Genomic DNA, 27771 nt, shown 5'->3' on the forward strand with positions numbered 1-27771 from the left:
AAGAACTGCTTTGAAGACTCTGCTATGAGAAAAACTGGTTGTATTTGTATTAAGTCTTCTCCACCCTGCCCAGTTGTATCAGCAGTGGTGACTACCAGGACTGCAAAATGACATCGTGGGGAGGTAACATCGATGGAAAAGACATCACAGGAGTTGGTAATAAATATAAGCTTTAATTTTCTAGCAGCCTTCATGAAATTTTCCTTGCATATATTATAAAGTTAATGACTGAATCGTATACTTGAGCTCCAGTATTTTATATTAGTGTGATTAATATTACAGGTGAATTTAGTTTTATTTAAAAAAATGAAACTTAACAAATATAAGGCTTACCTATTTCTAAGAATGATTCTGGTAGTGTTTAAGAAAAACAATCAGATCTAGAAACAATCCAGTAAGGTACACTGTAAACATTATTATAAATGTGTCTGAACCTGTCACAACAGTGGCAGTAGTATTATTCTGTAAGAACTTTTTTAAAAACTCTGGTTTCTAAAGAATATAAAAATTGTCCTCAGAAACCTCGTTGAGGTCGTTCTCCAATTCCTCCAGCCAGCTGAAACACTGCCAAGCTCACTTCATATGCAAGGCTGTCTGTGTTTTCCTGCAAGTTACATAAAAGGATATTAGATGAAAAAGACACAGCATCTACCAGGTTACCTGCAACTCCCAGGGAGGAAGCTTTCCAATTTTGTTTCACTTACAAATAATTCAAATGAGAACTTGAAATTTTTCATCTTTCAGTAACAAATTACAATCGATAAGTGGAAAACAAGTCACATTCTTCTAAATCAGGTAAGTTCCTAGCTAACTTTATTTTATAATCTGATTTGATTATCATGTTAAAACTCTGAATAAATTCAGTAATAAGAAAAGACATAACAATACGTCTCCGGTCAGTAATAGTGTGAAGAGTTACTGACTCTTTAGGCAGTAAGTTGTTAATGGCAAGAAGGCCACAATTGACCAAAAGCGGAAGTAACTGTTGAGGCCCCAGTTATCCTTTCCTCATGCACCAGGGATATTTGTTTACTGCATTCTGTAATGGCCTGAATTTCTGCAAAAAAGCTACAGCTACTATATAAATTGAAGAGATCTCTTACTGACGCTCTGGCCATCCCCCTGTAACTTTGCCTCAGCTGAAAAAACACTTTTAAGTCTCTGATCCTATCAAGAAAAGAGACGCACACAGCAAGGCTGTCATTTAAAGGAAAATTTTTGAAAACCAAATTGAAAGCCTAGACACAAAGACAAATTTCAGGCCCACGGGTGCAGTACCAGTGAGTTTAGAAATGAACTTCAAAGTAAGTCATTTTCATGAATTTCAGCAACAGGATGTTTTTAAATGAAGGAAAAAAGTATATTCCACTTTAGGATGCATAAGCTTAATTACTATGTGTCAAACTACGTATGTATTGGTATACTAAGTAGTATTCTTAGAGCAGTTAGAAATATGACCCTTTTAGGAAATATAGAATACATTACAAGAAGAATATCTGGGGGAGTTTTAGTCAACTATGTAACTACTACTGAAGAAAAAAGGCTCCATAAATCTCGGACATTAGAGATTCCAATAGGATTAAAATAGTTTTCTCTCCTGCTACCACCCTCCTCCACTGCCTTTAGATTCTCACTGCACATTCCTTCAGTAGAACTGTCTCAGCTTACCTGCGAGTCTGCTTCTGCATAGACTCGGACTATGTCTTCTGTACCAGAGGGCCGGACAAAAGCGCGGGAAAGCCTGTACTTCTTCACCAGGTCATTGATGGCCTCCTGGAGTCCTGGAGGTTTAACTACTTGTCTTTCAGCATCTGTGGTGCTAATGACTTGCCTGTCTGCAACCTAGGCACAAGCATTTCATGGTTTTTTTCTATATCATACTCCCTTTCAGAAGCTTAACCCATTCAACATAATTCCCACCAAAAGATTATGGCTATTTAATGTCAGCAAGAACAGACCTACATTTCAGCTGACGGTACCCACAAAGTACAGTACTGAGGTAGATTACCACAGACTGTCTCACAGTCACTACTAAAATAATGGCCAGTACTGTATGGCTTTGTCATTGATCAAATAATCTTAGGTATTTTTTAAAAAAGGGAATCATAAAAATCTCCTTAAAAAAAAACTTGAACAATCAGCAGTCATTTCTGTGAACTGTGGATTTAATATCTATCTCTCAAAAATGTCTGTTGGTAAATGTGTAATCTGGTATATATCCATATAGAAAACAATCAGCAATTTATCTAAAATGCGTTTAAAATTGTGTCCCTTTTAGCCCAGATTCTACTTCTCAGCATCTAGCCTCTGGAAGTACTGCGTGAACCAAGAATAATGCAGAGGAAGGAAACATCTACACTTGCACCAACAAGCTATCCAGGGCTTGCTTCAAAATAGTAGTGGGGATGTGGAGGACACTAGTTGAAGCTAGTGTAAAGGGGGTTCATTATTTTGTTCTCTCTTCACATCTTTCTTTAAAATTTAAAAAAAATAATAAAATCTTTTAAAGTGATACATATTTATAATAAAGTTGGAAACCAAATACTTCTAAATAACAGTAGTATGGTTAGGAGGGGATTCTGTAGTTTTTAAAGATGTGAGAAAATTCAATCTTTTCTATACAATACATATGTGTAAAATGAACTTAGTTTTTAGAAAGGGAGTGATCTGGCTCACACCTTAACTTTGAGCTGTCTGTTTGGAAGGTCTGTATAGAGAGCGTCCCACTGCTGCACGGTCAGGCCCTTCAGAGCCAAGATGGCCTCAATCACCAGCATGTCGGAAATAGCATCACCAGTTGTCTGCAAAATGCAAGAACACGAGCACGGCGCTGATAAGAATGTCTTCTGTCTGAGAAAACCGTGTCCTGGCTGCCTCCTCCCCCGATGCTGCATGACTGACTGGGGTGGGTAAATGAACTACACTGGGGGACAGACCTCTATGGAAGGCAACAAGAAAAGGACTATAGAGAATACTAAGACCACCTGCCTTTAATCTCCTTGCTCATATGTAAAGTGAGGTTAGGCTGGATAACTCTTGAGGTTCCAGCATTAACACTCTGTGAATCAACATTTTACTTATTGCTAGATCCCTTCTGAGATATTACGCCATGATGGTGGAAGGCCTCATGCATGGTAAAGTGGAGCTTTTGGTGGTAAAACACACCTAAAGCTGGATACTCTGCCGTACTCTGCCACTGAGTAACTCTTTAAGGCTGTTTCTTCATTTATAAAACAGGAGTTATGACGCCGACTCTTCCTGTTATGCAAGGATTACACACTGAGGTATATGAACTGCCCATATGTGCAAGACTCTTAAATATAAGTTCTGTCGCTTTCCACTGACCTATGCTTTGCTCGTCCATTTCCACAGTCTCCACACAGTCCCAATCATCTGACCCACAGATGTGCTTCATCAGACTATTTTTTCTGAATTCCCTTGACAAGGTTGGTTTCAAAACATATATATATATATATATAGCCTCACAGATATACCTCATAGCTGAATCTGTTGACCTCAACTGTAAACTAATCATTACTTGAAAATCTGAGGCACATAAATGTTCTGCCACAGCATTTCAGTTTAAATCTACACAGCTGCAAGGAAGCTGCCACAACTTTTCCACTTCAGTGTTTGATGCAGCACATGACCCTGTCTACCTTCTGACTGTGTAAGTAACCAAGAGTCCTGGAGGAGGGCATGGCAAGCCACTCCAGTCCTCTTGCCTGGAGAATCCCTGTGGATAGGAACCTGACGGGCTACAGTCCATGGGGTCGCAAAGAGTCGGAGACGACTGAGCAGCTAAGCATAACCAAGAGTCCACCATCCCCCTGCAGTTCTCACCTGGTTAAACAAGTCAATTATACTTTCAAGCATCTTGGCAGCTTTCCTTTTCTCATCTTCTGATTCTTTTGCTAGTTGTTTTATCTTTGTTTCAGCAGCTTTACTGAACAGTACCTACAATAAAAGCATACCAAAAAAAAAAAAAATCACCAAACACTAACCATGCCCCAGTCAGTAAGTACGATCATCCCAACTAAACTACTTTTGAAACTCTCAGTGAGTCTGGAGAAACCAAGGGGATAAAAATGGCAGCTGTAGAATATATGAAATTAATGTAAGATCAAATCAGAACTCAGAAGGTATTATAGGATTATAAAATTGGGTTACCAAAATGTAAAGATTACCAAGAAAATAATCACCCTGGCAAAGGTGAATGCATATGGTGAGTGTATGATGTTGCTGTCAGCCAGCTAAACCAGTTCTGGGCAACCAGCTTCCTTAAGCCTGATCTGTATCCATTCTACTTTGAAGAATATAATTCATTGCCATTAATACAGTTTTCTTGACTTAATTTTTAAGGACATAAGCTAAAGAAAAGTAGAAAAGAGGTTTGTCATGCATATGACACTATGGCAAACGGTGCCGTGGATACTCAATGCATGATATGCGTCGTGCTCCTGAGGACTCCTGCCGTTTTGAACTGCTTGCCCACATGACTTAGTGCCTTCAGAGGCCCAGCACTAAAGAGGAGCAGCACAGCACATGCGGCCACTTGATGAAATACCCAGTCTGTTGGTAACCAAGATGCACTGGTCACTTCTTTTGTGGAACCATGGCCACTCCCATTCATTTACACCCTTCACTAGGAGATCTGAGCAGATGCAACAAACATCCCTATTGGGAAGATCCCCTGGGGAAGGAAATGTCAACCCACTCCAGTGTTCTTGCCTGGAAAACTCCACGGACTGAGAAGACTGGTAGGCTGCAGTCCATGCGGTCGCAAAGAGTCGGACACGACTGAGCGACTTCACTTTCACTTTTGGGCTTGTGAAAATTAAAATATTTACTAGTTCAAAAGCATTTACCAACCCTGCGTAAGATCACTGAAGTTATATTTCAATTACATTTTCTAGTAACTTTCTATTTTTCCTCTTATAGTCATGGCCTATTCAAGCTAATTTTGAAATAATGAGAATTATCTGACCTAGATAACATTTTCTGTTAACCATCTCAAATCCATTTATGAAATAAGGCTAGATATTAAAAAACATTTAATAAAGAAAACTTTTGAACCTTATGAATATACTACAGACTTATGTTAAAATGGTATCAGGATATGCAAATTATATCTCAAACTTTCATTCTCCCTCTGCCAAGCGTCATAAAAAATTTTAGATGCCTATTGCAAATTACTTTAAACTCATTTCTAGTTGCTTGTAAGTTAGTCCTTAACCTTCTCACACTTTTGAAGAAAAATTTTAAATGATGTATAAATTGCCTAGTTGCAGGGGAATTAAGACCTACATATTTTCAAAGAAACTATATATATTATAGGAACAAATTAGTATTATCTCTTCACATTCCAAGAAAGATCATTACAATCTAAAAGAGAGCCACGGTTTCACAGAACATAAGAAAATATCAGCTATATCATTTCTATCACCATCCCAATCATTTCATCAAAGTGGAATATTACCGAATTCCATCTTTAAAAAAAAAAAAGTGAGAGCTAAAGGCAGGTCATTATTTATGAGAACTTACTGTGCCATGTCCATTTGCTTCAAAATAAACACCAATGTCAAACTCTTGAGCTTTGTGGTGCAAATGTTTAACACCAGTTTTAGTACAGTAGACAGGTACCTGAAACACATATTTATAAAACAACAGCAGTTAATCAGCAAATATTCACTGTGTACTTAACCAACCTTGATGGTGTGGTCACTCACCTTGAGCCAGACATCCTGGAGTGTGAAGTCAAGTGGGCCTTAGGAAATACAGGAACAAAGCTAGTGGAGGTTATGGAATTCCAGCTGAGCTATTTAAAATCCTAGAAGATGATACTGTTAAGGTGCTGCACTCAATATACCAGCAAATTTGGAAAATTCTGTGTAGATCACAATAAACTGCAGAAAATTCTTAAAAAGATGGGAATACCAAACCACGTTAACCTGCCTCCTGAGAAACCTGCATGCAGGTCAAGAAACAAATGAACCAGATAAAGAACAACAGACTGGTTCAAAATCAGGAAAGGAGTACGTCAAGGCTGTATATTGTCCCCCTGCTTATATAACATATGCAGAGTATGTCGGCAAAAGAATCACAAGCTGGAATCAAGACTGCCAGGAGAAGTATCAACAACCTCAGATACGCAGATGATACCGTTCTAATGGCAGAAACCAAAGACAAACTAAAGAGCCTCTTGATGAGGATGAAAGAGGAGGGTGAAAAAGCTGGCTTACAACTCAACATTCACAAATAGATCACGGGAGAGAACAAGATGGCGGAGGAGTAGGTGGGTGTGGAGTACATCTCTCTCCACGGATACATCAGGGATACACCTTCAGACACAGAAGTGCATGCAGAACACCAGCCGACAGCAGACAGGAGGACCTGACCAGCGGAAAAGAATATTTAGAACCACGCAAAACTCAGTAGGACGAAGGAACTAGGGGAAGAACAGGAGTCTTAGTAAGACTGGACCTGCCCTTGGCGGGTGGGGCAACTGAAGCAGGGGTCTGATCCTCACAGTGGGGCAACTGTCTGAGTCAGACAAGAAACATTTAAGGCTGAAAGTGAAATAGCTGATCTGTCACAGCCTAAATGGAATGAGAATCAGACAGTCCTTGCCAAAGCCATACTTAGCCGAGACAGGGACCCAGGTCCCCTGGAAGGCGCAATGGCTGGCAGCTGGGGTTTAGGGGCTGTGGAGCAATCTCAGGCCAAGCACTGCTGTGGACTGCAGAGAGATGGATCGAGGGGATATCAGGGAGGAGACTGTGGCGGGAAATGCCTGTGGAGGAAAGCCAGGCAGCCATGGAAGCGAGGCGATACTGCTGAGTCATGCGTGGGGCGTGGAGCCATCACCGAGGCACCTCTCTCCCCACACGCCAGCATCGGCAGCTGAACAATTGAGAGGCTGGCCCATCAAATGCCTAATGCACTGAACTACAGAGTAGGACCCCAGCCACGGGGGCCTCCCTCTATGTGCCTGACTTGCCCAACAACAGAGAAGGACCCAAGGCAAGAGAGCCCTCTAAGTGCCTGAATGGGCGAAGCTGCAGAGAAAGGCTGGCCAATGAGGCCTTCTGATCACCAGGTACAAGAGGCTCGAAAAAAGACTCTGAGAGGGCCATAACTCCTACAGCGGAGGCAGTCCACGTCCCTGCACATTTTGCACCACCAGGGGCCCTGCCAGCCAAGCAGTTGTGCCACCTTCACACCCAGCTCACACTGGGACAGAGCTGCCACAGGCAAAACAAATCTGTGTCTATGGGCGCAGGGTCACTTCAGTTGTGTCCAACCCTCTGCGACCCTGTAGACTGTGGTATGCCAAGCTTCTCTGTCAGGGAGGGGGGTTCTCCAGGCAATACTGGAGCGTATTGGGCAATACTGGTTGCCATACCCTTCTAGAGCACTGTATTTCCTGCTGCCCTAGCTGCCAACTCCCCTGAGTACCTGGTGCTGCCAGAACCCTGTGTCCCAAGCAGCTGAATGAACCGCCTCCACACCTGGCCCTCATGGGGCAAACCCAAGTCCTCCAGGGCAGCCTCAGGAGCAAACCCCAGTGGATGACCCAAACATGCAGAGGTGGAAATAAAACCACAATTGAAACCCAGGGGCAGTGTGGCTGAGGAAGAAGACCTAAAACCTTCCCACCAGCTGTACAAGCTGCTGATTAAATCCAAACAATCAACTAGGCAGACTCTGGATCCATGGAATATATAAAAGGACATTGAGAGCTCCCACATAAGAAAAAGCACTAGTTCTGATGGCTGTAGACATTGGAAGCAAGAACAGAGGAGCAGGACCAGATTAGAGTCTGAGCTGCCCCCACAGAAGGTCCAGAGATCAGCACAGTGTTGGAGGGCATCCTAGGGAGGTGAGGTGGGCTGTGACTCCCAGCAAAAGAAAGGATTCTGACAGCAGTGACTCAAGAAAAACATTTACTATTCTTTATGCTTTGACTTGTTCTGTAGATTCTTTTGGATTTTTGTCTTTCCTTCCCCCCTCCTCGTTGTCCATTTTATTGGCACGATGAAATCTAATTAAGCTTTTGAGCTCTTTTTTTCCTCAGTCACATTTTTTTATTGTTGTTATAAACCTCTGCCTATACCCTGAGGAAACCAAAATTGAAAAGGACACATGTATCCCATTGTTCATTGCAGCACTGTTTACAACAACTACAACGTGGAAGCAACCTAGATGTCCATCAACGGATGAATGGATAAAGAAGTCGTGGTACATACACACAATGGAATATTATCCAGCCATAAAAAGGAACACCTTTGTCACTTCTAATGAGGTGGATGAACCTAGAACCTATTATACAGAGTGAAGTAAGTTAGAAAGAGAAAGATAAATATCGTATTCTAATGCATACATACGGAATCTAGAAAAATGGTCCTGAAGAATTTACTTATAGCGCAGCAATGAAGAAACAGACATAGAGAACAGACTTATGCACAAAGGGAGAAGGGAGAAGAGGGTGAGACATATGGAAAGAGTAACATGGAAACTTACATTACCATATGTAAAGTAGATAGCCAAGGGGAATTTGCAGTGTGGCTCAGAAAACTCAAACGGGCTCTGTATCAACCTAGTGGGGTAGGATGGGGAGGGAGATGGGAGGGAGGTTCAAAAGGGAGAGGATATATGTATACCTATGGCTGATTCAGGGTGAGGTTTGACAGAAAACAGCAAGATTCTATAAAGCAATTATCCTTCAATAAAAAGTTTGAAAAAAAAAAAAAGACCATGGCATGCAATTCCATCCACGACAAACAGATGGGGGAAAAATGGAAACACTGACAGATTTTCTTTTCTTGGGCTCCAAAATCACTGTGGACGGTGACTGCAGCTGTGAAATTAAAAGATGTTCTCTCCTTGGAAGAAGAGCTATGAAAAACCTAGACAGCATATTCAAAAGCAGAGACATCACTTTGCTGAGAAAAAGTCTGTGTAGTCAAAGCTACGGTTCTTCCAGTAGTTACATACAGATGTGAGAGCTGGACCATAAAGAAGGCTGAGCACCAAAGAACTGATGCTTTCGAACTGTGGTGCTAGAGAAGACTCTTGAGAGTCCCGTGGACAGCAAGGAGATCAGACCAGTCAATCTTAAAGGAAATCAACTCTGAATATTCACTGAAAGGACTGATGCTGAAACTGAAGGTCCAATACTTTGGCCACTTGATGAGAAGAGCCGATTCACTGGAAAAGACCCTGATGCTGGGAAAGATTGAGGGCAGGAGGAGAAGGGGGCGACAGAGGATGAAATAGTTGGATGGTATCACCACGTCAATGGACATGAGTTTAAGCAAACTCTGGGAGATGGTGAAGGACAGGGAAGCTTGGTGAGCTACAGTCCATGGGGTCACAAAGAGTTGGACATGGCTTAGCAACTGAACCACCACTACCTACCATCCTAGGGAACAAAACTCCTGGAACTTAGTCCAATGAGATTAAGCAATTAAAATACAAAGCCTAAGTGTCACTGTAGGGGAGTGACCACAGCAGTACACAGCCCAGAGTAAAGCGGGGTGAGAGAGCTGAGGGGCCCCTTATAATGAAAGATTCAAGCTGGGGGAGTGACCTGATCTGATCGTTTCAGAAAGCTGTTTAGCTACAGTGTGGAGAATGGCTTAAAACCAGGGTCTTCCAGCTTTTACTCTAATGAGATAACTAATATTTCAGGCTTTGTAGGCCACGTGGTCTCCATCACAACTGCTTGATTCTGTCTCTGTAGTGAGAAAGCAGTCACAAGACCATATGAAAACGAGAGCGTGGCTGTATTCCCACGAAACTAGAAACAGCTGGCAGGTTCAATGTGGCCCAGAGGCCACTGTTTGCTAAGCTCTGGCTTAGGTTAGGTGGTTTCTATGGCTAATCCTAGTAAGAAATCAGTGACTGGAGTACTAACAGTGGGCAGCAAGTCTCGGATGGATCTGCAAGAGAATGGTTAAGGAAAGACAGCAGCAAAACTGCAAAAGAGAGCAAGCTCAGACGGGCCTGGCATTTGATTGGGTTTAGGAGACCCTGGGAATGGCTAAGGCTGAAAATATTTAATCTACAAGAGAATGTGTTGAGAAGAAGAGTTACCAATGTTCAGTTTCCTCAACAGGGCATCTTACTATAAAAGCCATTTTTGAGACAAATTAAGAAAATACAGAATAACCCAAACACCAAGAATCTCTGTGAAAGGCAGGCAAGTGGGCCCCAAATGGAGTACCTTGAGTGGGTTTACTGTAACCAAATATTTAAGGCATATATTTACTGTAACCATATATTTAAGTCAGGGCACCAGCTAGTCACCCCCAGACATGTTTTATGTGTCCTAACCACTATTTCTTTTAAATGCTGAATCAGCTGCCAAGACTTCAAAGGTAGGAAATTCACACCAAAATTCAGATTTTCAGCTTCTCCTGAAGACTCTAACCAAAGGTGACAGCAGCTGGCCTGGCCACACCCTCCAAGTCTGTGCCCACCTGCTGGACTAATTCACTTCTCCTATCCAGATCCAAAAGGAACCTGACTCTGCCATTCCTGCTTTAAAAAGATCGCCAGGTTCGATGCAGGATACAGGATGCTTGGGGCTGGTGCACTGTGATGACCCAGAGGGATGGTATGGAGAGGGAGGTGGGAGGGGGGTTCAGGATGGGGAACACAGGTATACCCGTGATGGATTCATGTTGATGCATGGCAAAACCAATACAATATTGTAAAAGCAATTAGCCTTCAATTAAAATAAATAAATTTAAATTTAAAAAAATAAAAAGAATGGGATGGCCACAAAAACTAGTGAAATGCAGGAATTTGACAAGGTATAACACTGACGTTGGAAAATATCACACTAGCCAGGGAGAGAAAGAATTACTTTCTGCAGACCCAATTTGGGTCCTGCAGCCTCTGATACTTAAAGCAGATGGGATGTACAAGGCAGAGTCACCTGGTGGATGCTGGGGAAATGATTAGAAACAAAATCTCCTACCAACCCACAAAACATCTCCACAGAAGACTAAGACAAGTTCTGTTACCAAATAACCAATAAACCAGACTGTGATGCACATCACAGGCAATCCTCTTAAGACAGCGGCCCCCAGCCTTTTTGGTACCAGGGGCCAGTTTTGTGGAAGACAATTTTTCCACAGACCTGGGGGTGGGAAATGGTTTCGGGATGACTCAAGTGCATCACATTTATTGTGCACTTTCTATTACTGTCATCACAGCAGCTCCATCTCAGATCACAGCGCTAGATCCTGAGGGTTGCGGACCCCTGAAAAGAGACTGCAAAGACAGAAAGCAATCCCACCCTTTTACACACCTCAAGATAACTCGTGACCAAGATCTCTCCTCAACCACATGAGAGTCAGGCTCTTTTGAGCCTGAACAGGTCCTGTCCTCGGCCATGTCTCCAAGGACCCAGTTTTACAAAGAATCTTTCGCTCAATCACTTTAGCTGGAATCCCCTACCCTCCATATCAGCCCAAAGTCCCCACCCCGTACCATCTGACCACCCAGGCCTGCCGTCAACAGAAGTCCTGTTACGTTGGTTTAGCCAGAACCTTCCCTGAGGTTCCCCTTCGCAATTTTCCATTCACCAACCTGCTCCCTGCCCCCATATCCTATTCCCTGGCTACAAAATCTCCACTTTTCCTGTTGTATCAGGAGTTGAGCCCAGTCTCTCCCCCTACAAAACCCCATGGCAGTCTATCTACCGAACAGGTCTGCTTCTCAGGAAAACTCTGCAGTACCTTTAGTCATGCGTGTGTGTGCATATTAGTCACTCAGCTGTGTCCAACTCTGAGATCCCATGGACTGCAGCCCACCAGGTTCCTCTGTCCATGGAATTTTCTGGGCAAGAATACCAGAATGGGTTGCCATTTCCTTCTCCAGGGGATCTTCCTGTCCCAGGAAATCAAACCTGGGTTTGCTGCATTGCAGGCAGATTCTTTAACATCTGAGCCACGAGGATCTGTCGGAAAGCTGTGGCCACTGGGCTTGGCTAACTGTCCTTCTCCAAAGGAACAATACAATTTCTCACATCTCTCTGTCAAGCAGATGGGCGCCCACCTCTAAGTGGTAAGGTGGTCCAACTTTCGGGAGGCTAAGTATTGGGATGCTACCTTCCTTGATGTTTATGTTTCAAAGAGGTACTCTACGCCCTTATAGAAAAACCTTAACTGTAAAACTGGCCTATTTTGCCTTTCAAAAGATTGACATCACAAAAGGACAGAGAAAACATAAGCTTGCTAAAAGAAACACACTCTAGGAAAAGGGAGGAAGGAAAGTCTCTTTCCTTTTCTGCATTAGGGACAATTTAATTTTTTCTTTGTTTGATTTCTAGTTACCTTTAAGTGCAGTTTCCCTGGTGGTTCAGATAGTAAAGAATCTGCCTGCAATGTAGGAGACCTGGGTTCAATCCCTGGGTCAGGAAGATCCCCTGCAGAAGGGAATGGCAACTCACTCCAGTATTGTTGCCTGGAGAATCCTATGGACAGAGGAGCCTGGCAGGCTACTTGCCCATGAAGTTGCAGAGAGTCAGACATGACTGAGCGACTGACACTTTCACTTTCTACCCTTAGGTAGACAACAGCTCTGTTCCATGCATTTCAATCTATTTTTATGAGGGCATTATTTTCCTCACAGAAATACCCCACAATAAAAGGTAATGATGAAGAAGGTACCAACAAATGGAAAGTGTTCAATACCTTCATAACTTCTTCCAGGTACCGTGTTGAACTTCCATTGGCATATGCAGTTTGTACAACACCGAGACTCAAACCATCTCCAATCTAGACAAAAACAAGGACAATTACCTTGCTATCAAAGGCAAAGACCCTACGAAAGCAAACCTATAAACAGAGTTCTAAAGGATGACAAAATTATCGGCCAGTCCGGCCATCACTCAAGTTTTATGCAATAAACAACTCACAGAAAATTCACATGTATGCCAGGAAAAAACCTAAGTACTTTTTTGAGAATTACTGAAAGCAATTCTACAAGGAATTCCTTTTAATCACCGGATTTCCTTTATATTACCCCACAGATTACATCAGGATTCATTCTTAGTGCTGTCTATTCTGCAGGTTTGGACAAATGTATAAGAACACGTCTCCATGTTTATAGTATGTACTTTCAGCCCTGAAAAGTCCTCTGTGCTCCATCTATTTATCCTTCAGCATTCACTTCTCCCCACCACCTTGAAACTAGTGATCTTTTAAATGTCACCATAGTTTTTGTGTTTTTGGTGGGTTTTTTTGCACAGTATCCTATAGTTGAACCCACAGTGATATACACAGCCCTTTCAGTTTGACTTATTTCACTTAGAAATATGCATTCACATTTCCTCCATGTCTTTTCATGGCTTGATAGCTTTTTTTTTACCGTTGAATAATACTCCTTTGTCTGGATGAACCAAAGTTCATTCACCCTATGAAGGACATCTCAGTTGCTAAAGAATCCTTTTTAGAGAAACCTGTCATTTCTTGATCTCTTCAGTTTTTAATAAAAATACACACTGAATTCTTAAAGTATACCTTTTCCATATTATGATAATTATCATTACATTTTATACTTAAAGCTAATCTGAGATTTCCGAAAGAGCATAACATAATAAACCTCACGTCACTAAAGGTTATCATAATCATAGTAAATAAATCCCTCAGAGGAGACTTTCGGTATAAACTCAAGGCTCTGGGGAATGATGTTCATGGAACCCTCATTAAAATGTCAGTTACCAACTTCCCTGGTGGTCTAGTGGTTAAGACCACGATTCCACTGCAGAGGGTGTGGGTTCAATCCCTGGTTGGGGAACTAAGATACCACATGCCCCACAGTTAGGCCAAAAAAGAAAAAAGGCAGCTATGAAGAAACCAGAACTTTGTAAAGCTCCAAATCATTAAGCTCTCTGCCAGTATAAAAGAGAAAAGACTACTCCCTTTGGGTTCCAAATCCAGAGCCCTAACGTTGAAATGACTGGAATGACCATTTCTTTTTGTATTTTCTGGCCACAGATGTGAGGAACTCCCCACAAATCATGCCTCTGAGACGTTCAAGCAACTGCCTGATACCGAACAATTTCCCCAGTGAGTCTGTGTGAAAGGGTGGTCAGCCCCAGCACCGTACCTCCAACAGGAGCTCTTTGAGGAAACTGCTAATGAGGGTGGCTATCTTGTCTCCATCTATGAGATGAAACTGACCGTCTGCATCATGGTAGTAGTAAACGATCCTGTCTGCATCTCCATCGAAGGAACAGCATCTTTCATTGGCCCTCATTTCAATTCCTAGCACCGAGAATAAATCAAAACACATTTCGGTCTAAGAAAGGGGGATAAAAGTTAATGTAAAAAGTTTTAGGTTTTTCTCTCACACTAGTTACAGAGGGAAATTTTTTTTTTCCCAGTAAGTATTGATTAGAAGTGACCCTCTGTGTTTATAGAGAGGTATGTCCACTATGACATTTCAAGAGGTGTTTAAAATTACCTTTCCAGGACTTCAGCAATATTAAACATGTGCTAGGTAAAGAGTGAGCCTGTCCTTAAGATTTAAAAAAATCTAATTTCAGCTGAACAAAGTTTCTCCCAATTTGTGAACTGGAGCCCAGTTAAAAGGAAACACTGTCTTTGTACCTGCAGATAAAGAACCAATTCTATTCTTACGTGACCAAGCAGAGGGTATAATCAAATATAAGTAACTGGAGTATTTTGTCAATGAGGAAAATCCTGATCATTCCTCCTGTCTGAAGCTCTACATAAACATATATTGTTTTTGAACATGAATGGAGATAACTGTTCAAAATCAAGGGAAGAGAATTCATTTAAATGGAAATAAAACATAAAGAAAAACACCCTTCCAAATAAAACCATTATCTTAACCTTTAAATAGTAAACAGGTTTACTAGTATTTTTACACAGTAAGTTCTTTCACAGCTAAGTGAAAAAAGAGTACTCAAAATCTATCTAAGCTGAAACTCTATATGATACTAAAATAAAATTCCCTTCTACAAGCCAGTGGTTTGGCAACACAGATTGCCACATAGTGCTTTGAAAGCTATAGGTATTAAATTGAATTCAATTTCCCTTGTACTACATACAGTGCTCATCCTTAAATAATCAGCAGCAGATACAGTATGTACTTAAATCCTGAAAAAATGATTTTCATTTGTTTATATCAGTAACAAGAACCACTGGTATTTCAGAGCAAAAAATTACAACCAGTGAGATTAATGTCTTGTGTAATTTGCATAGCTTACTGAAACCTGAGCAACCGTCACATCAAATTTTAGGTAACATTACTGTTCCTTTACCACAAGAGATGGACAGCAGCAAATGGACAAATCCATCCAAGACCTACAGAATCAGACCCCCTGAGGTAGAGCCCAGGAAATCTACATGCTCACCAGCCTTCCAGGTGATTCTTATGTCTGCTAAAGCTTAAGAATCACTGCTCTAAAATCCCACGTCCTGATTTTGCTTTTTCCACCGGCTTTCCTGCCCCCTGTGAAGAGTCACAAGACTCTCAGGGCCGAGAGCAGCCGTGTTCTGTGTGTCATTGCGTGGCAACGGCAAGCGGACAGGGCCCAGATGTCTAACAGCAGCGGGGCCAGGACAGCTGCACGACTCTCTCTTTGCCACCTCTGTTTGAGTGACTGGTTTCAGACAGGGCACTAAAAACACATTTTTCGCATACCCTGTGGAGGTTTCTGATGACTTTTCACAAAGTCGGCCCCACATAAGTGGTTGAGTCTCCCTTTGGTCCCATCGTTGAAGAGCTGAACGGACAGCCCCTGGGAGAAGTAGTGCCTCATCTCTGCCAGCTTCAGGGCGCCTATGCCGTTCGCACAGTCAACCCTGAGTGTTCTGCGGTCATCTCCGCTGCAGAAGGCCTGAAAAGGCAAAGAAACCGAAGAGCCACTTCAAGATACCAAAGTGAGGCATCAAACACAGGTATGTGCATGTAAACAGCCACCATTATTTCAGTTCACTTGTCTACTGTAAGCCAGGAAACAAAAGGGTGCTCATGTTCATATGAAAACTGTAAAACACCAAAGCAAGATTTTTAAAACACCATTTTTTGGTCACAGATATTGGAAAAGTACCAAATAAATTATGGAAATGAAGCTTTATTATAATTTAGCAAGGTCCCTTATTAGTCTGTATTCCATAGCAGTCATTCAAATGTGGGCATGAGTATGCAGATGGATGAGTAGCAATAGTATCGTCATTCTCTTCACAGTGTATTACACCACCGGACAAGTGGTTTTTTCCCCGGCAGTCTCCTCTCCTACCCTCCCTCACCCCAAAATGTAAGTTCTATGAGAGGGAAGGACTTGGTTTTGGTCAACAATTCCTGACAACAACATATGCTCGATATTGGCTGATCAAGTGAATTATACCCCTCAAATCTCTGTTCAGGCTTAGGAAGCTAATACGCCTTGAAGACAGATTTTCTTAACAGTAGATGCTTCCAGTATGACGCCAACAGCACCTACAACAACTCTAAGAGCAAATTCATCTGTGTGAACACTTATGGAAACTGCAAGTTCATCACGCCTCTCCCGCAGTGACCTCAAAATGAGACAGGCTGGCACTTGAGACCCTCTGCTGCGGTGCTCGCACCTGGACAAAGTCTCCGCCAGCAACAAAATACAAAGAGAAGAGGGACTGAAAATAACTGCATGCAAGCAGTTGGGGCAAATTATGGGCAACAAGATATGAAAAACCACCCAAAGAAACCCAATTGCTATGAGAGCTGGGAGCAAAAGCAGGGCACTGTGCATGCCCCCTGCACGCAACACCAGCTAAGGGGTGGACAAATCACCTAAGCCCTCCTTTAGCCAGAAGCCTGGACACGCCTCTTCCCTCCAATGTAAGGAACCACCTTGGCCTCCCCTCAGCAAGCAAGCAAATCTGTGGGTTTTGCTCCCTTCTGCTGCAGCAGGGGCCCCAACAAAGCCCTGCCTGAATTTGTCTGGCCTCTTACCAATTTCTACTGATTAAGGAGGCCAAGAACCCTGGTCGGTAACAAGAACATACTATGTGCCTTGCCAAGTAAATGCCAACACAGAGTTAGCTGGCTGCAAGGGCCAGACCTTGCAGAGCCCTAGAAAGAAAAAGGAGACAGGGCAAATTTTCGGGAAAAAAAGTGACACATATTTAAATAAACTGTTCAATGATGTTCTTTTAAGCAACTGCTCAAACTCGAACCACATTGGAGAGATTCTGACCTGTTTGGTAAGTTCCACAAAGGCTGAGGACAGTTTCTGGTAGTAACCCTCTACGGTTGCCTTTCCATACTGGCCTTTGCTGTTTCGACAGAAGACCATGTAGTGCAGCTGGGGCGTCGTCAGCAAGCCATAATCTGTCACAGAGACACAAAAGGTCACTTCACACAGTTCTTAACAAAGTTGAAGACTCATGCTGTGTCAATTTCAGGGTCATAAATCCTCTTTAAAAAAAGACATCTCAGAAAATACAAGAAACGCTGTTTTAAACCACCCAGAAATATGCATAAACATTCACTGAAGTCATTAAAACTACAGGTCATGCTGTGATACTGTGATTTATACTAAGAATCATTCATTTGCTCTGTCTCCATTTCTGGCAGAGCCTCCACAGAAAGGCAACTTTTGTTATGCTAATGAGGTAACTTTCAGAAGGCCCTTAGAAACCTTAGGGGTGGCTGGTTGCCTGGGAACCAACCACAGGATTAGAGAACTGAAATTTATAGACCTGCCTGCCCCCCTCCAACCTCCTCCCAAACTCCAGGGAAGGGAGAAAGGAGGGACAGGAGACTGAGTTCAACCAAAGTTCTGAATTCACCTTAGAACAAAGTTCAACTTAGTTCACCAAAGATCTAAGCAGCCATGCCTATGTAAGGAGGCCTCCATAAAAGCCCTAAAGGATGGGGTTCCAGGACGGGGAGCCAGCGGGGACTGGGGAGCCCAGGGCGCACTGATGCCCCACGCCCCTCCCCACATGAATCTCCACCATCTGGCCGTTCCCGGGCTACACTCCGTATAATAAACTGGTGCGCTAGGAAGTCAAATGCTTCCCCGGCCCAAGGAGAGGGTGGTCAGGAGCCCAGGTGAGGGCATCTGAAGGCGGGGAGGGGCAAGGTTTGAGGCACTGAGCCCTGCACGCCTGGGATGTGGCTGCCAGGTGGATGGAGTCAGAATGAACTGTTTGGTGGTGGAAGAGGCACACACTGGACACATACTCAGTTGTAAAAGAAATACAAACTACTAATGACAGGTAAACCAGTCATCTGGTATAGATCGGCGGCAACGTACAAAAGTAATAACTGGGTTCTATTTTCATATCATTATAAACTATGTAATTCAGATGAACCCTCCTTTTAAAAACAACCAAAACTGAAAGATAAAAGACTTTTATCCCTTTTCAGAAAGAACTGCAGTACCAATTAGGCCAGAGTTAAGTAAGAGAATTCCAGGATGCAAGATAAGCGAAGCCAGTTTTGCTCTGAGGGCACTCCTCTAAACTAGGAGTTGAGCAATGGTTCTCTGTGTAGAAGGTCCATGCTGATCTAAGACGTGCAACTCAGCAGAAGTGCCTGAAGCCCCAAAGGCCTATTCTTCAAACCAGAATTCACATCACACACCCCAAGGTTCACTGCAGCACTATTTACAATATTTACAACAGCCAAGACACGAAGCAAACTAGATGTCCACTGACACAGGAATGCCTAAAGAAGACGCAGTACATGTTACACTGGGTTATTACTCAGCCATAGAGAAGGCTGAATGGTGCCATTTACAGCAACATGGATGGACCTAGAGATGATCAGACCAGAAGTAAGCAAAGACAAGCATCATACGACATCACTCACATGTGGAATCTAATTTTTAAAAAAGGATACAATTGAACTTATTTACAAAACAGAAACAGACTCTCAGACTTCAAAAACAATCTTATTGTGCCCAAGGGGAAACATGGAGGGGAGGGATAAATTAAGACGTTGGGATTAACATATACACACTACTATATACAAAATAGATAATCAACAAGGACCTACTGTACAGCACAGGGGACTCTATTCAATATTCTATAATAACCTACATGGGAAAAGAATCTGCAAAAGAACGGACATATGTATAACTGAATCACTTTCTGTGCATCTGAAACTGAATGTTGTAAATCAATTATACTCCTATATAAAATGGATGTGAGGGTTGGACTATAAGGAAAGCTGAGCACTGAAGAATTGATGCTTTTCAACTGTGGTGTGGGAAAAGACTCTTGAGAGTCCCTTGGACTGCAAGAAGATCAAACCAGTCTATCCTAAAGGAGATCAGTCCTGAATATTCACTGGAAGGACTGATGCTGAAGCTGAAACTCCAATACTCTGTCCACCTGATGCACAGAACCAACCCATCTGAAAAGACCCTGATGCTGGGAAAGATTGAGGGCAGGAGGAGAAGGGGACGACAGAGGGCGAGATGGTTGGATGGCATCACTGACTCAATGGACATGAGTTTCAGTAAGCTCCAGGAGTTGCTCAACAGGGAAGCCTGCCATGCTGCAGTCCACGGGGTCGTAAAGAGTTGGACACGACTGAACTGAAATAAAATAAAAATTAAATTTTTTAAAAGAAGGACTATTCAGTGCAGAGCTTCCCAGGTGGCTCAGTGGTAAAGAATCTACCTGCAATGTATAAGAGGAAGGTTCGATCCCTGGGTCGGGAAGATCCGCTGGAGGAGGAAATGGCAGCCCACTCCAGTATTCTTGCCTGGAAGACCCAAAGGACAGAGGAGCCTGGCAGCCTACAGTCTATGGGGCTGCAAAAGAGTTGGACACAACTTGGCAACTAAACAACAATTCTTCAGGGCAAGACTGAGTCAGGAGTAAGCCCCCAGGGCCTACTCCCCAGAAAGCTGACTTGGCACCAAACAGAGCAGAGGCGAAAGTCCATACCTGACGAGCTGTCACCACAAGTACAGGCCTCCAGGGACTGCCAGCCCAGAGGCACATAACCACAGGGATCCAGAAGAATGCCGTCATCAAAGAACCTTATCACTCACCAGCCGGGTAGTACCCCAAGCAGATGCAAACACTAAACCCCGCCAGGGCAATACATCTTCATCGTAAACCTCAAAACTGTCCCACAGATAATTCTCCCAGAAAACAAATAGCTAAACACACAAGAAAGGGACTATGAGTAAGAAGCAAGAGAAACAGCGAAAGTGGACCAGGATCCAATAAATACACTGTGACAAAATTTGTCAGTGGTCTTTAAAGCCAAGCACAAGAGTCTGGACGGAAGGCAAACGGTCACTTTAGGTTCTTGAGCACTGCAGCTGTGTAACAGATATTTGGCTCTGGTATAAGGATTAGATGGGAGAAGGTGGAAGAGCTTTAAAAAAAAAAAGGGGGTAGAAGCTCAGACCAGCTCAGTGGCAGTGCATAAGGAGAGACAAACAACAGTCCAGAGACACACTGAAGGCTGAGACAAGCGGATTTTGTGACCAGTATCAAAATTACAAAATAAACATTTACGAAATGACAGTGACTCAATAACAACAGCACCATCCATTCAACAGATCAACCCAGAAACCTAGCAGCCATTCTTCACACTTCTAGCCTCACCGTGAATCACAAAAGTTTAACGTCATTGCTAATCTCACTGCTTCCCGGTTTCCCACTAGCAAGCCTTGCATGAGTCTACTACAGTCTCCTAGCTGGTTCCTCTTCCTTTCCGAGACCAACTCCCTCCTCTCTCCACACCACAGCCAGGGGGACTGGCTTAAAGGGAAAATGTGACGCCATTCGCTGGCATAAACTCCCTCAGTGGACTCCCACCATACTGAAAGTAAAACCCCAATTCTCCCCGCGACTTGTAAGGCTTAGAATGACCCGGCCCCTGCTCACCTCCCTAACCCTATCTTCCAGTAGCTTCTCCCAGTCTCCCTGAGCTGCGGCCACATCAACCACCTTTGATTTCCTGAAATACACTAAGTGGAAGAGAGCAATGAGCAAAAGATATTAGTTTGTTTGTTTTTAAATCACTCTCAAATTTTGCTAGGTTCAAACACTAGAACAGTGATGGTTCTAGAGTTAGAAGGACAGAGTTGGAAAGGTCAACCATTCTGCGGATGGCAGAAAGAACACGATTTGGGGCAGGCTGAACCTGGGGGAGTGGGCAGCCCTCTACGTGGAAACATGACTCAAACCAGTGCTTTCAAAACCACCTGCTGGACATCCCTGGTGGTCTGTGGTTGGCAGCCCACCTGCCAACGCAGGGGATGGTCAAGGAGGATTCCACATGCCACGGGGCAACTGAGCCCGAGAGCCGCGACCACTGAAGCCTGAGTGCCTTGAGCCTATGCCTGGCAACAAAAGAAGGCGCCGTAATGAGAAGCCTGCTCATCGCAACCAGAGAGCAGCCCCCACTCGCTGCAACTAGAGAAAGCCCGCATGCAGCAACGAAAACCCAGTGCAGCCGAAAATTAAAAAAAATTTTTTTAATTATTGAAAAAAAAGAAAAAAACCCTGCCAACAGGTCAGGGAATCTACTTAGTGAGACCCAGTCAGCATTTTTCCATTTTTTAATGAAACAGATGAACTCATGTCACGGAGGATGGTAAGCGCTGTTCTCTGAAAATTCTGTTTCAGTTATTCACACAAGCACACTAGACACATGTCATGATACAAGACGGGCTTCTTCCTACAGGCTGAGCTATGCTATGAAACACACTCCTGGAGGGTTCTATATAGCAGGTAGTCAAAACTGTCTGATGAATTAATAAGTGAATGAATAAAAGAGTATTTGCAGCTGGAGCTATGGCAACAAGGATGCTCATTCAGAAATGAGGCAGAATGAAAGCAGGAAGTGAGGAAAGCCCTTATTAGGAGACAGAAAAGGATCCTGCAGACAGGACAGTTTGGAACAGTGGCTGAAGAAGCAAGGGAAAAAGAGGGAGAGATCACTCTGTGGATAGCTGCCCAGAGATCAACTGAAATAAAAAATTTCAAGTATCAGTTCTGAGAGTTATTCTTAGATCACACATCCCTTTGAGTATCTGACAAAAGCTACAACTCCTCTCTCTAGACAAGCGCTTGTGCAGGTAACACGGTGCCCTGTACCCAGAGGTCCACAGGGTCCGGTAGCTTTACCGAACAGTCCCTGCGGAGGCCCAGGCCCCAGGTGAATTCCTGCTTTCTAGCAGATGAGTGTTGGGACAGACATTTCCCTGAAGGGGCAAGGACAGGTATTCACCGCCAGCAGGCTTCTTATAATCAGAAGAGCAAATAGAGAAGCAAACTAGGCAAGTCTGGAAGAGGCCAGGTTATTAAATGGGAACTGAGGGACACACGGAGGTTGAGAGGATCAAGAGAAGATGCTTTTAAATGAGAGAAATCTGACACTAGGAAAATTCACCTCCAAGCACAGTGGAGTCACTGCATTCACAAGACGCACAACCAGTGTGAGAAGAGGGTTCCAGCCTGTTTCGCTGCACTTAACTCTTCACTTGGTAAAACGGGAAAGATCATCTATCAAAACTTAAAAATCATGATTACAAGTCAGTCAAAGGTATTTTCCATCATTATCTGTCACACTGCCTCCACATGTGATCAGCTATTAGAGACTACCTGCCTGATAGAAAGAACTCCCCAGAATGAGTATATCAAGTAACTTCAAGAGTTTTTATACCAGTATGTTCAGTCTTAATAAAGGAAGTTGTTTAAGATCAGCGCTGCCTATAGATAATCTCCTCTGAAATATAACATGCATGTCCAGAAATTTTTTTTTAATTTTTTAACTTAAAATGCTAGTAGTATTTAAGTATTTAAAATGCTACAAGTCACTTATTTTCAAACTTTTCTAAATTAAATTATGCATTCACTTTGAGACTTTTTTTTTAAGACTAATTTACAAATCAGAACAACTACATACCATGGAATTGACCTCCTAAAACTGTCACACCGTCTATTACAGACTGTGACAGTTTCTCACTGCTGGGCCTAGGAAAGAAAAGGAAGAAAATATTACATCTTATCCAAGACCAACTGAGCTGCAAGTTCTGAAAGCAAATGCAGACATTCTATGTTACAAATTTCAGAATAATAAGTCCACTGTATTCAAACTAAATGAAACCTGCGTAGCCCAAAAACTCTGAAAAGAAATACGGGTAAACTGTAAGCATTTTCCAGTGGCCTTTCTCAATATATTTCTTGGAAAGAGTTTTGCCTTTTAAATGAATTTAGGAAATAGATATAAACTTTAACACTAATATAACTGTAACACTAATTACTCCTACACTCAAACACTTTTTCAAGTTTGATGGTAACAACACATTTACTGCTTGAAAACAGTAATGGTAAATACACACAGAGCGTGTGTAAGCCAAGGCTAGGTGTTAAACCACCTAGGATAGAGAATCTAGTTTTCATTTTAAAAAGTCAGAATAAATTATTTTTCTATCTGAAAATAAAGATCAATACATACCTGCTTTATAGAACAAGATTTTCTATATCATTTAAACTAGTTAACAGGTGAGAGGAAAACACATGTGGATGGATTTACTGTGAGATGATATCTGCTTCAGAACATAAACCACTTGCCTACTCATTACCTACAAATCCACAATCAGTGGTAACACATTAAGGGCAACACACTTCATGGGTAAGGGTAAAATGGTAAGGCATTTAGAGACTGAGTAGAAATCTACTTTAGAACAAATCTCTGGCTAGAACCAGCTCTTATGCTAAAGAGAATGCTTCTGTTTCAAAGTACACTTTTAACCTAACATTTTACAGTGACACTTCTCTGTGAAAGAAGCCAAGAGCTGCTAAATGTGACAAACATGTAGAAACAATGCAGATGGTTAAGGCTTTCCAACTAGCTCTAGCAGAGGAAAACGTGCAAGCCAACCATAACACAGGTCATAGTCTCCAAACACAGTAAAGTAATAATCACATGTTCTTACTCTGCAGCGGAAAGGTGCAAACCTACAGAAACAAAGGGATGGGAGACATTTGGGAAGTGCCTGTCTTGCACCAGGAAACAGGTGTGTCGTCTATACTATCTTATGTAATCTTCAGGAAGGCCTGCGTGATGTAGGCTCACCATCAACACTACAGGCGAGCAAAGGTGCGCTCCAAAAGGTTCAGCGACTTGCTCAACTCATACAGTAAGCTTGAGAGTTGGGGCTCGGACACCAAGCCCAAGCTATAGCAGTGACTTAACTCCTACGTCCTACTGAAAAGACCAGGAGGAACCTCTCAGGGTGGTTCCATTCCACCTGACTCTTTCCATTTGTCTCGAGTGCTGAAACTGATACAACCACTTATGTGGCATTCAAAAATCAGCTTTCACCCTGGCTCTGATGGGCACCTGGTATCTCTACCAATCACCACGAAGGCATCTTGGTGCAGATCCACGGCTGCCTTCTCGCTGATGTCCACCAACACTCTGGGCAAATGTTCTTCCTCAGCGTTTGCCAAGCAGGTAGCATGCTCCTCCCAGGATGCTGCCAACATTTCACCCAAAGGATCCACCAATTTTACACCATTGTCTTCCTAAAAAAAAATAAAAATAAAAAGTAATGTGCACAGACATGAGGAAGCAAACCCAAGCTGTTTCTCCCCAAACAAAAGGCAGTGACGGCTAGGCAGTTTCCCCGGTGACCACGACTGAAGGCCAGGTGCTGGACCAGGTACTGTACATGCATCACCTCAGCGAATCCTCACTGCACGTGTCATCAAGCTAACTAATCCTCCTGTGGTTACTCCAATCTCTGAGAAAACCGAGATTCAGAGCAAGTAATCTGCTTATGTTCATACAGCTAGGAAGTGTCAGTGCTGATATTAAAACATCAAGTCTATCTGACTCTTACACCCAACAGCTGCTGAGCCCCCCTAGCCTTTTAAAAGGCTGTCACCCGTACATCCACCATCAACTAACTCATGAGGCACAACTGCAGCAGAACCAGGGTCCCTGGAGACCCTTCTCCCTGCGGCTGCACTCAAAAGAACACACTGGAAGGGAAGAGCTCAAAACTGTCTTAAGACGTGCTTCCGGAATTCACAATAAATGTGGGGTTCTGCCTACACATCATTAAGCAAGTGTGGTGATTTAGACATTTAACACTTAACACATTTATAACAATCCACATTTAGAAGCTGAATAAGCAACATCCTCTTGTTTTTCGGTGGGGGCGGGTGTGAGAGGAAGAGGTTACAACCCCTCACTAACCTGCTGATTTAGCTACAAAGGCAAAAGTCTTGTGTTCTAGCAACAGAACAGAAGCATATTATTTAAACAATGTTTTAGTGAGTTATAGGCCAGAACAGAATAAGATAATTAAGTTGTGTCAGAGGAATACTTTAAAAAACTTGATTGTCATAAACCCTAGACTCATCAGGCCTGATCAATATCCTGTCCAATGTTCACCTCTGGATCCCTCAAGTCACATGTCCAGCTGTTCACTCAGAACAAGAGACTATTCCCTAGCTATAGAAAAGCTGTCTGAAAATTTTCAAAGTGTGCTAAGTCTTTTCAAAAATTTGTCCCCTCCCCTCCCCCAGCTTGCCTCCAATCTCTTCAATCTCTGCCACATTAACAGAGGCAACACTTTTAATTACTGATGCTGTCTCAATACAACTAACTTATAAGGACATTGTGTTATTTCTCAATATGGACATACTCCAAAAAATGACTGTCTCATCTCACTCTCTCCACAACTGTTCAAGAGTTGTGAGTGAAATGACCACTTGTTAAGAAAAGTGCTTGTTCAAAACCAAAGGCATAGAACAAGGAAAAAGCAAAGTACTAGAATTAGAACTTGAATTGGGGTCAAAGTGCTCAGAAACTAAAGTTTGGTCTTGGAAACAAAAGCCTGTCTTACTGGAGCACTATATGCATTACCTCAGGATTGTGCGACGCTGTTACCATGACTCCTATGGCAGATTTTGTCTGCTTTGACCTCAGGACAGCTAATAATCCCATTCGAAACATGACATGATCAAGATGTTCTGCTTTCGTTCGAAATCCAGCAGTCCCATATTGAAGAATGAGCCCGTCAGGCTTGGCATGTAACACTGACTGCTTTGTAACGGCATCTAAATCCATGTCTGCAAAATAAAGGAATATTTTTCAGGTATAATAAGAAATCTTCCATGGACCATTTGCTTCAAAACCTGTCATCCCAAACTAATACATCTGCCTCATTCTGACCTTCCCCAAAGAAGCCTACGTTTGAGAGGGAAGAACAGTAGAATACATCCGTGGGTTAGCATTACCTGTTTTGTCCACTTCAGGACAGAAATCAGGTTGTCCCCAACAATTCCTGGACACAAGGCAAACTTTTAAACAGTCCACTCCCAACTAAACTGAAGATTCCACAGCACAACAAAAGATGCTGAATAATCAAAGCACTCTTGAGAAGAACAAATGGAGGCACCACACTCCTGATTTCAAAGTACACTACAGAGCTACGGTAATCAAAACAGTATGGCCTTGGTATAAAAAAGATCAGTGGAATAGAACAAGAGCACCTAGAAATAAATCCACACATATGACCATTTACGATTCACAAAATCCTACATGATCAGGAATCATCTCATTTTATAAATGGGAAAACTGAATTCTGGGTCTAGCTTACTGCTGATGGGCTGAGGCCTGAAGTCACATTCTCAAGTGGACCTAAGCTGCACATGCAAAACATCTGGGAAATCTGTGAAGTTCTGCTATTCCTCCCAGGCTACAGAGACTGATTCCCAAAGGAAAAGCAAAGGGGAAAAACCTCCCTTCCAAGACTGCCCAGACCTCCACATACACCATGGAGTGGATTTTTGTATTTTTATGAGGATCCTGAGGCCTTTCTAAATTAAGCTCTCAAACAAGCAACATCTTCCTTTCACCTTTAAAGTCAAAGGTCAGCCTGTAGCCCACTAGACTTCCTTGTTTGCTTTATTGTCCTTCATTACTTCAATGAACAACAGTTAAATGTCTTTGTTCAGCTGGAAAAAACTGACATTTAGGAAGCTAATTTAGTTTGACCTAGAGTGGACAAATCTATTTTTCAAGCATGAAGACATTTCATTAAAAACTGACCAGTTGGCAATATACCATAATTATTCATAAGGGCGTAAACCTGTTTCGTCCAAAAGTCTTTTTTAAAATAAAAAAGTCAAGATAAAATGCTTCCGTCATTTCAAGCGTTTTATGTCCTAAAACTACTTTTGATGAGCATGCAAAGGTTTTTATTGAAAGTATCGTCAAGTCCCAACTGCGACCACTCAAAAAAGCCTAGAACGATCCCCTTTCCTCTATTCAACCTTCAGCACCTGGTTAGTTCCCCTAACTCCTCGCCCCCGAATCTGCCCACGTTTCCTGGCACCCAGCCTTGAGGCCCACACTGAGGTGATGGACGAGACCCCTTCCCCTAGCTCGACCCTCGGGCCCGAGCCTCCAGCCCGCTCCCCAGCCCGGGGACGAGTAGGCGTGCCCCTCGCGGCCCGCAGCTCAGTCCGCCAGATGCCCACTAGCCTCTCGGGTGGCCGAACGCCCGCCCACCGCAACGTCCCGTTCTCGCCGCCAAGCCTCGGGGCCCCGCTCACCTCCGCCAAGACACTCCCCTCACCCCCACCGCACGGACCACCTTCCTCGCGGCAGCGCCGGGAACCGACTGCGGCGCTGAGAATCCGAAGACGTGGCCCTGCGTGGCTTCCGGCTCGTTGCCCCGCCCCTCAGCCAATCAGCGCGGGGGGCGGCCTGCGGGCCCCGCCCCGCCTCCGCGCCCGTCACGCGCGG

At 43.1% G+C, this 27771-nt stretch overlaps 1 protein-coding gene across 1 annotated transcript; it reads right to left on the reverse strand.

Moving 5' to 3' along the window:
- Positions 1–263: 263 nt before the first annotated feature.
- On the reverse strand, positions 264–27631 carry PGM3 (phosphoglucomutase 3). The gene is made up of 13 exons (XM_052645818.1): positions 27579–27631; positions 25885–26090; positions 24352–24536; positions 22912–22979; positions 17225–17358; positions 15688–15883; positions 14125–14282; positions 12708–12791; positions 5545–5643; positions 3844–3957; positions 2679–2801; positions 1669–1842; positions 264–604 (listed from the first exon to the last, which is right to left on the reverse strand). The coding sequence occupies exons 2-13, from the start codon at positions 26086–26088 to the stop codon at positions 515–517; spliced, it is 1629 nt and encodes a 542-aa protein (XP_052501778.1). The 5' UTR covers positions 26089–26090; positions 27579–27631; the 3' UTR covers positions 264–514.
- Between the last annotated feature and the right edge of the window lie 140 nt (positions 27632–27771).

Source organism: Budorcas taxicolor, chromosome 9 (assembly GCF_023091745.1).
Source record: "Budorcas taxicolor isolate Tak-1 chromosome 9, Takin1.1, whole genome shotgun sequence".
Classification (NCBI taxonomy): domain Eukaryota; kingdom Metazoa; phylum Chordata; class Mammalia; order Artiodactyla; family Bovidae; genus Budorcas; species Budorcas taxicolor.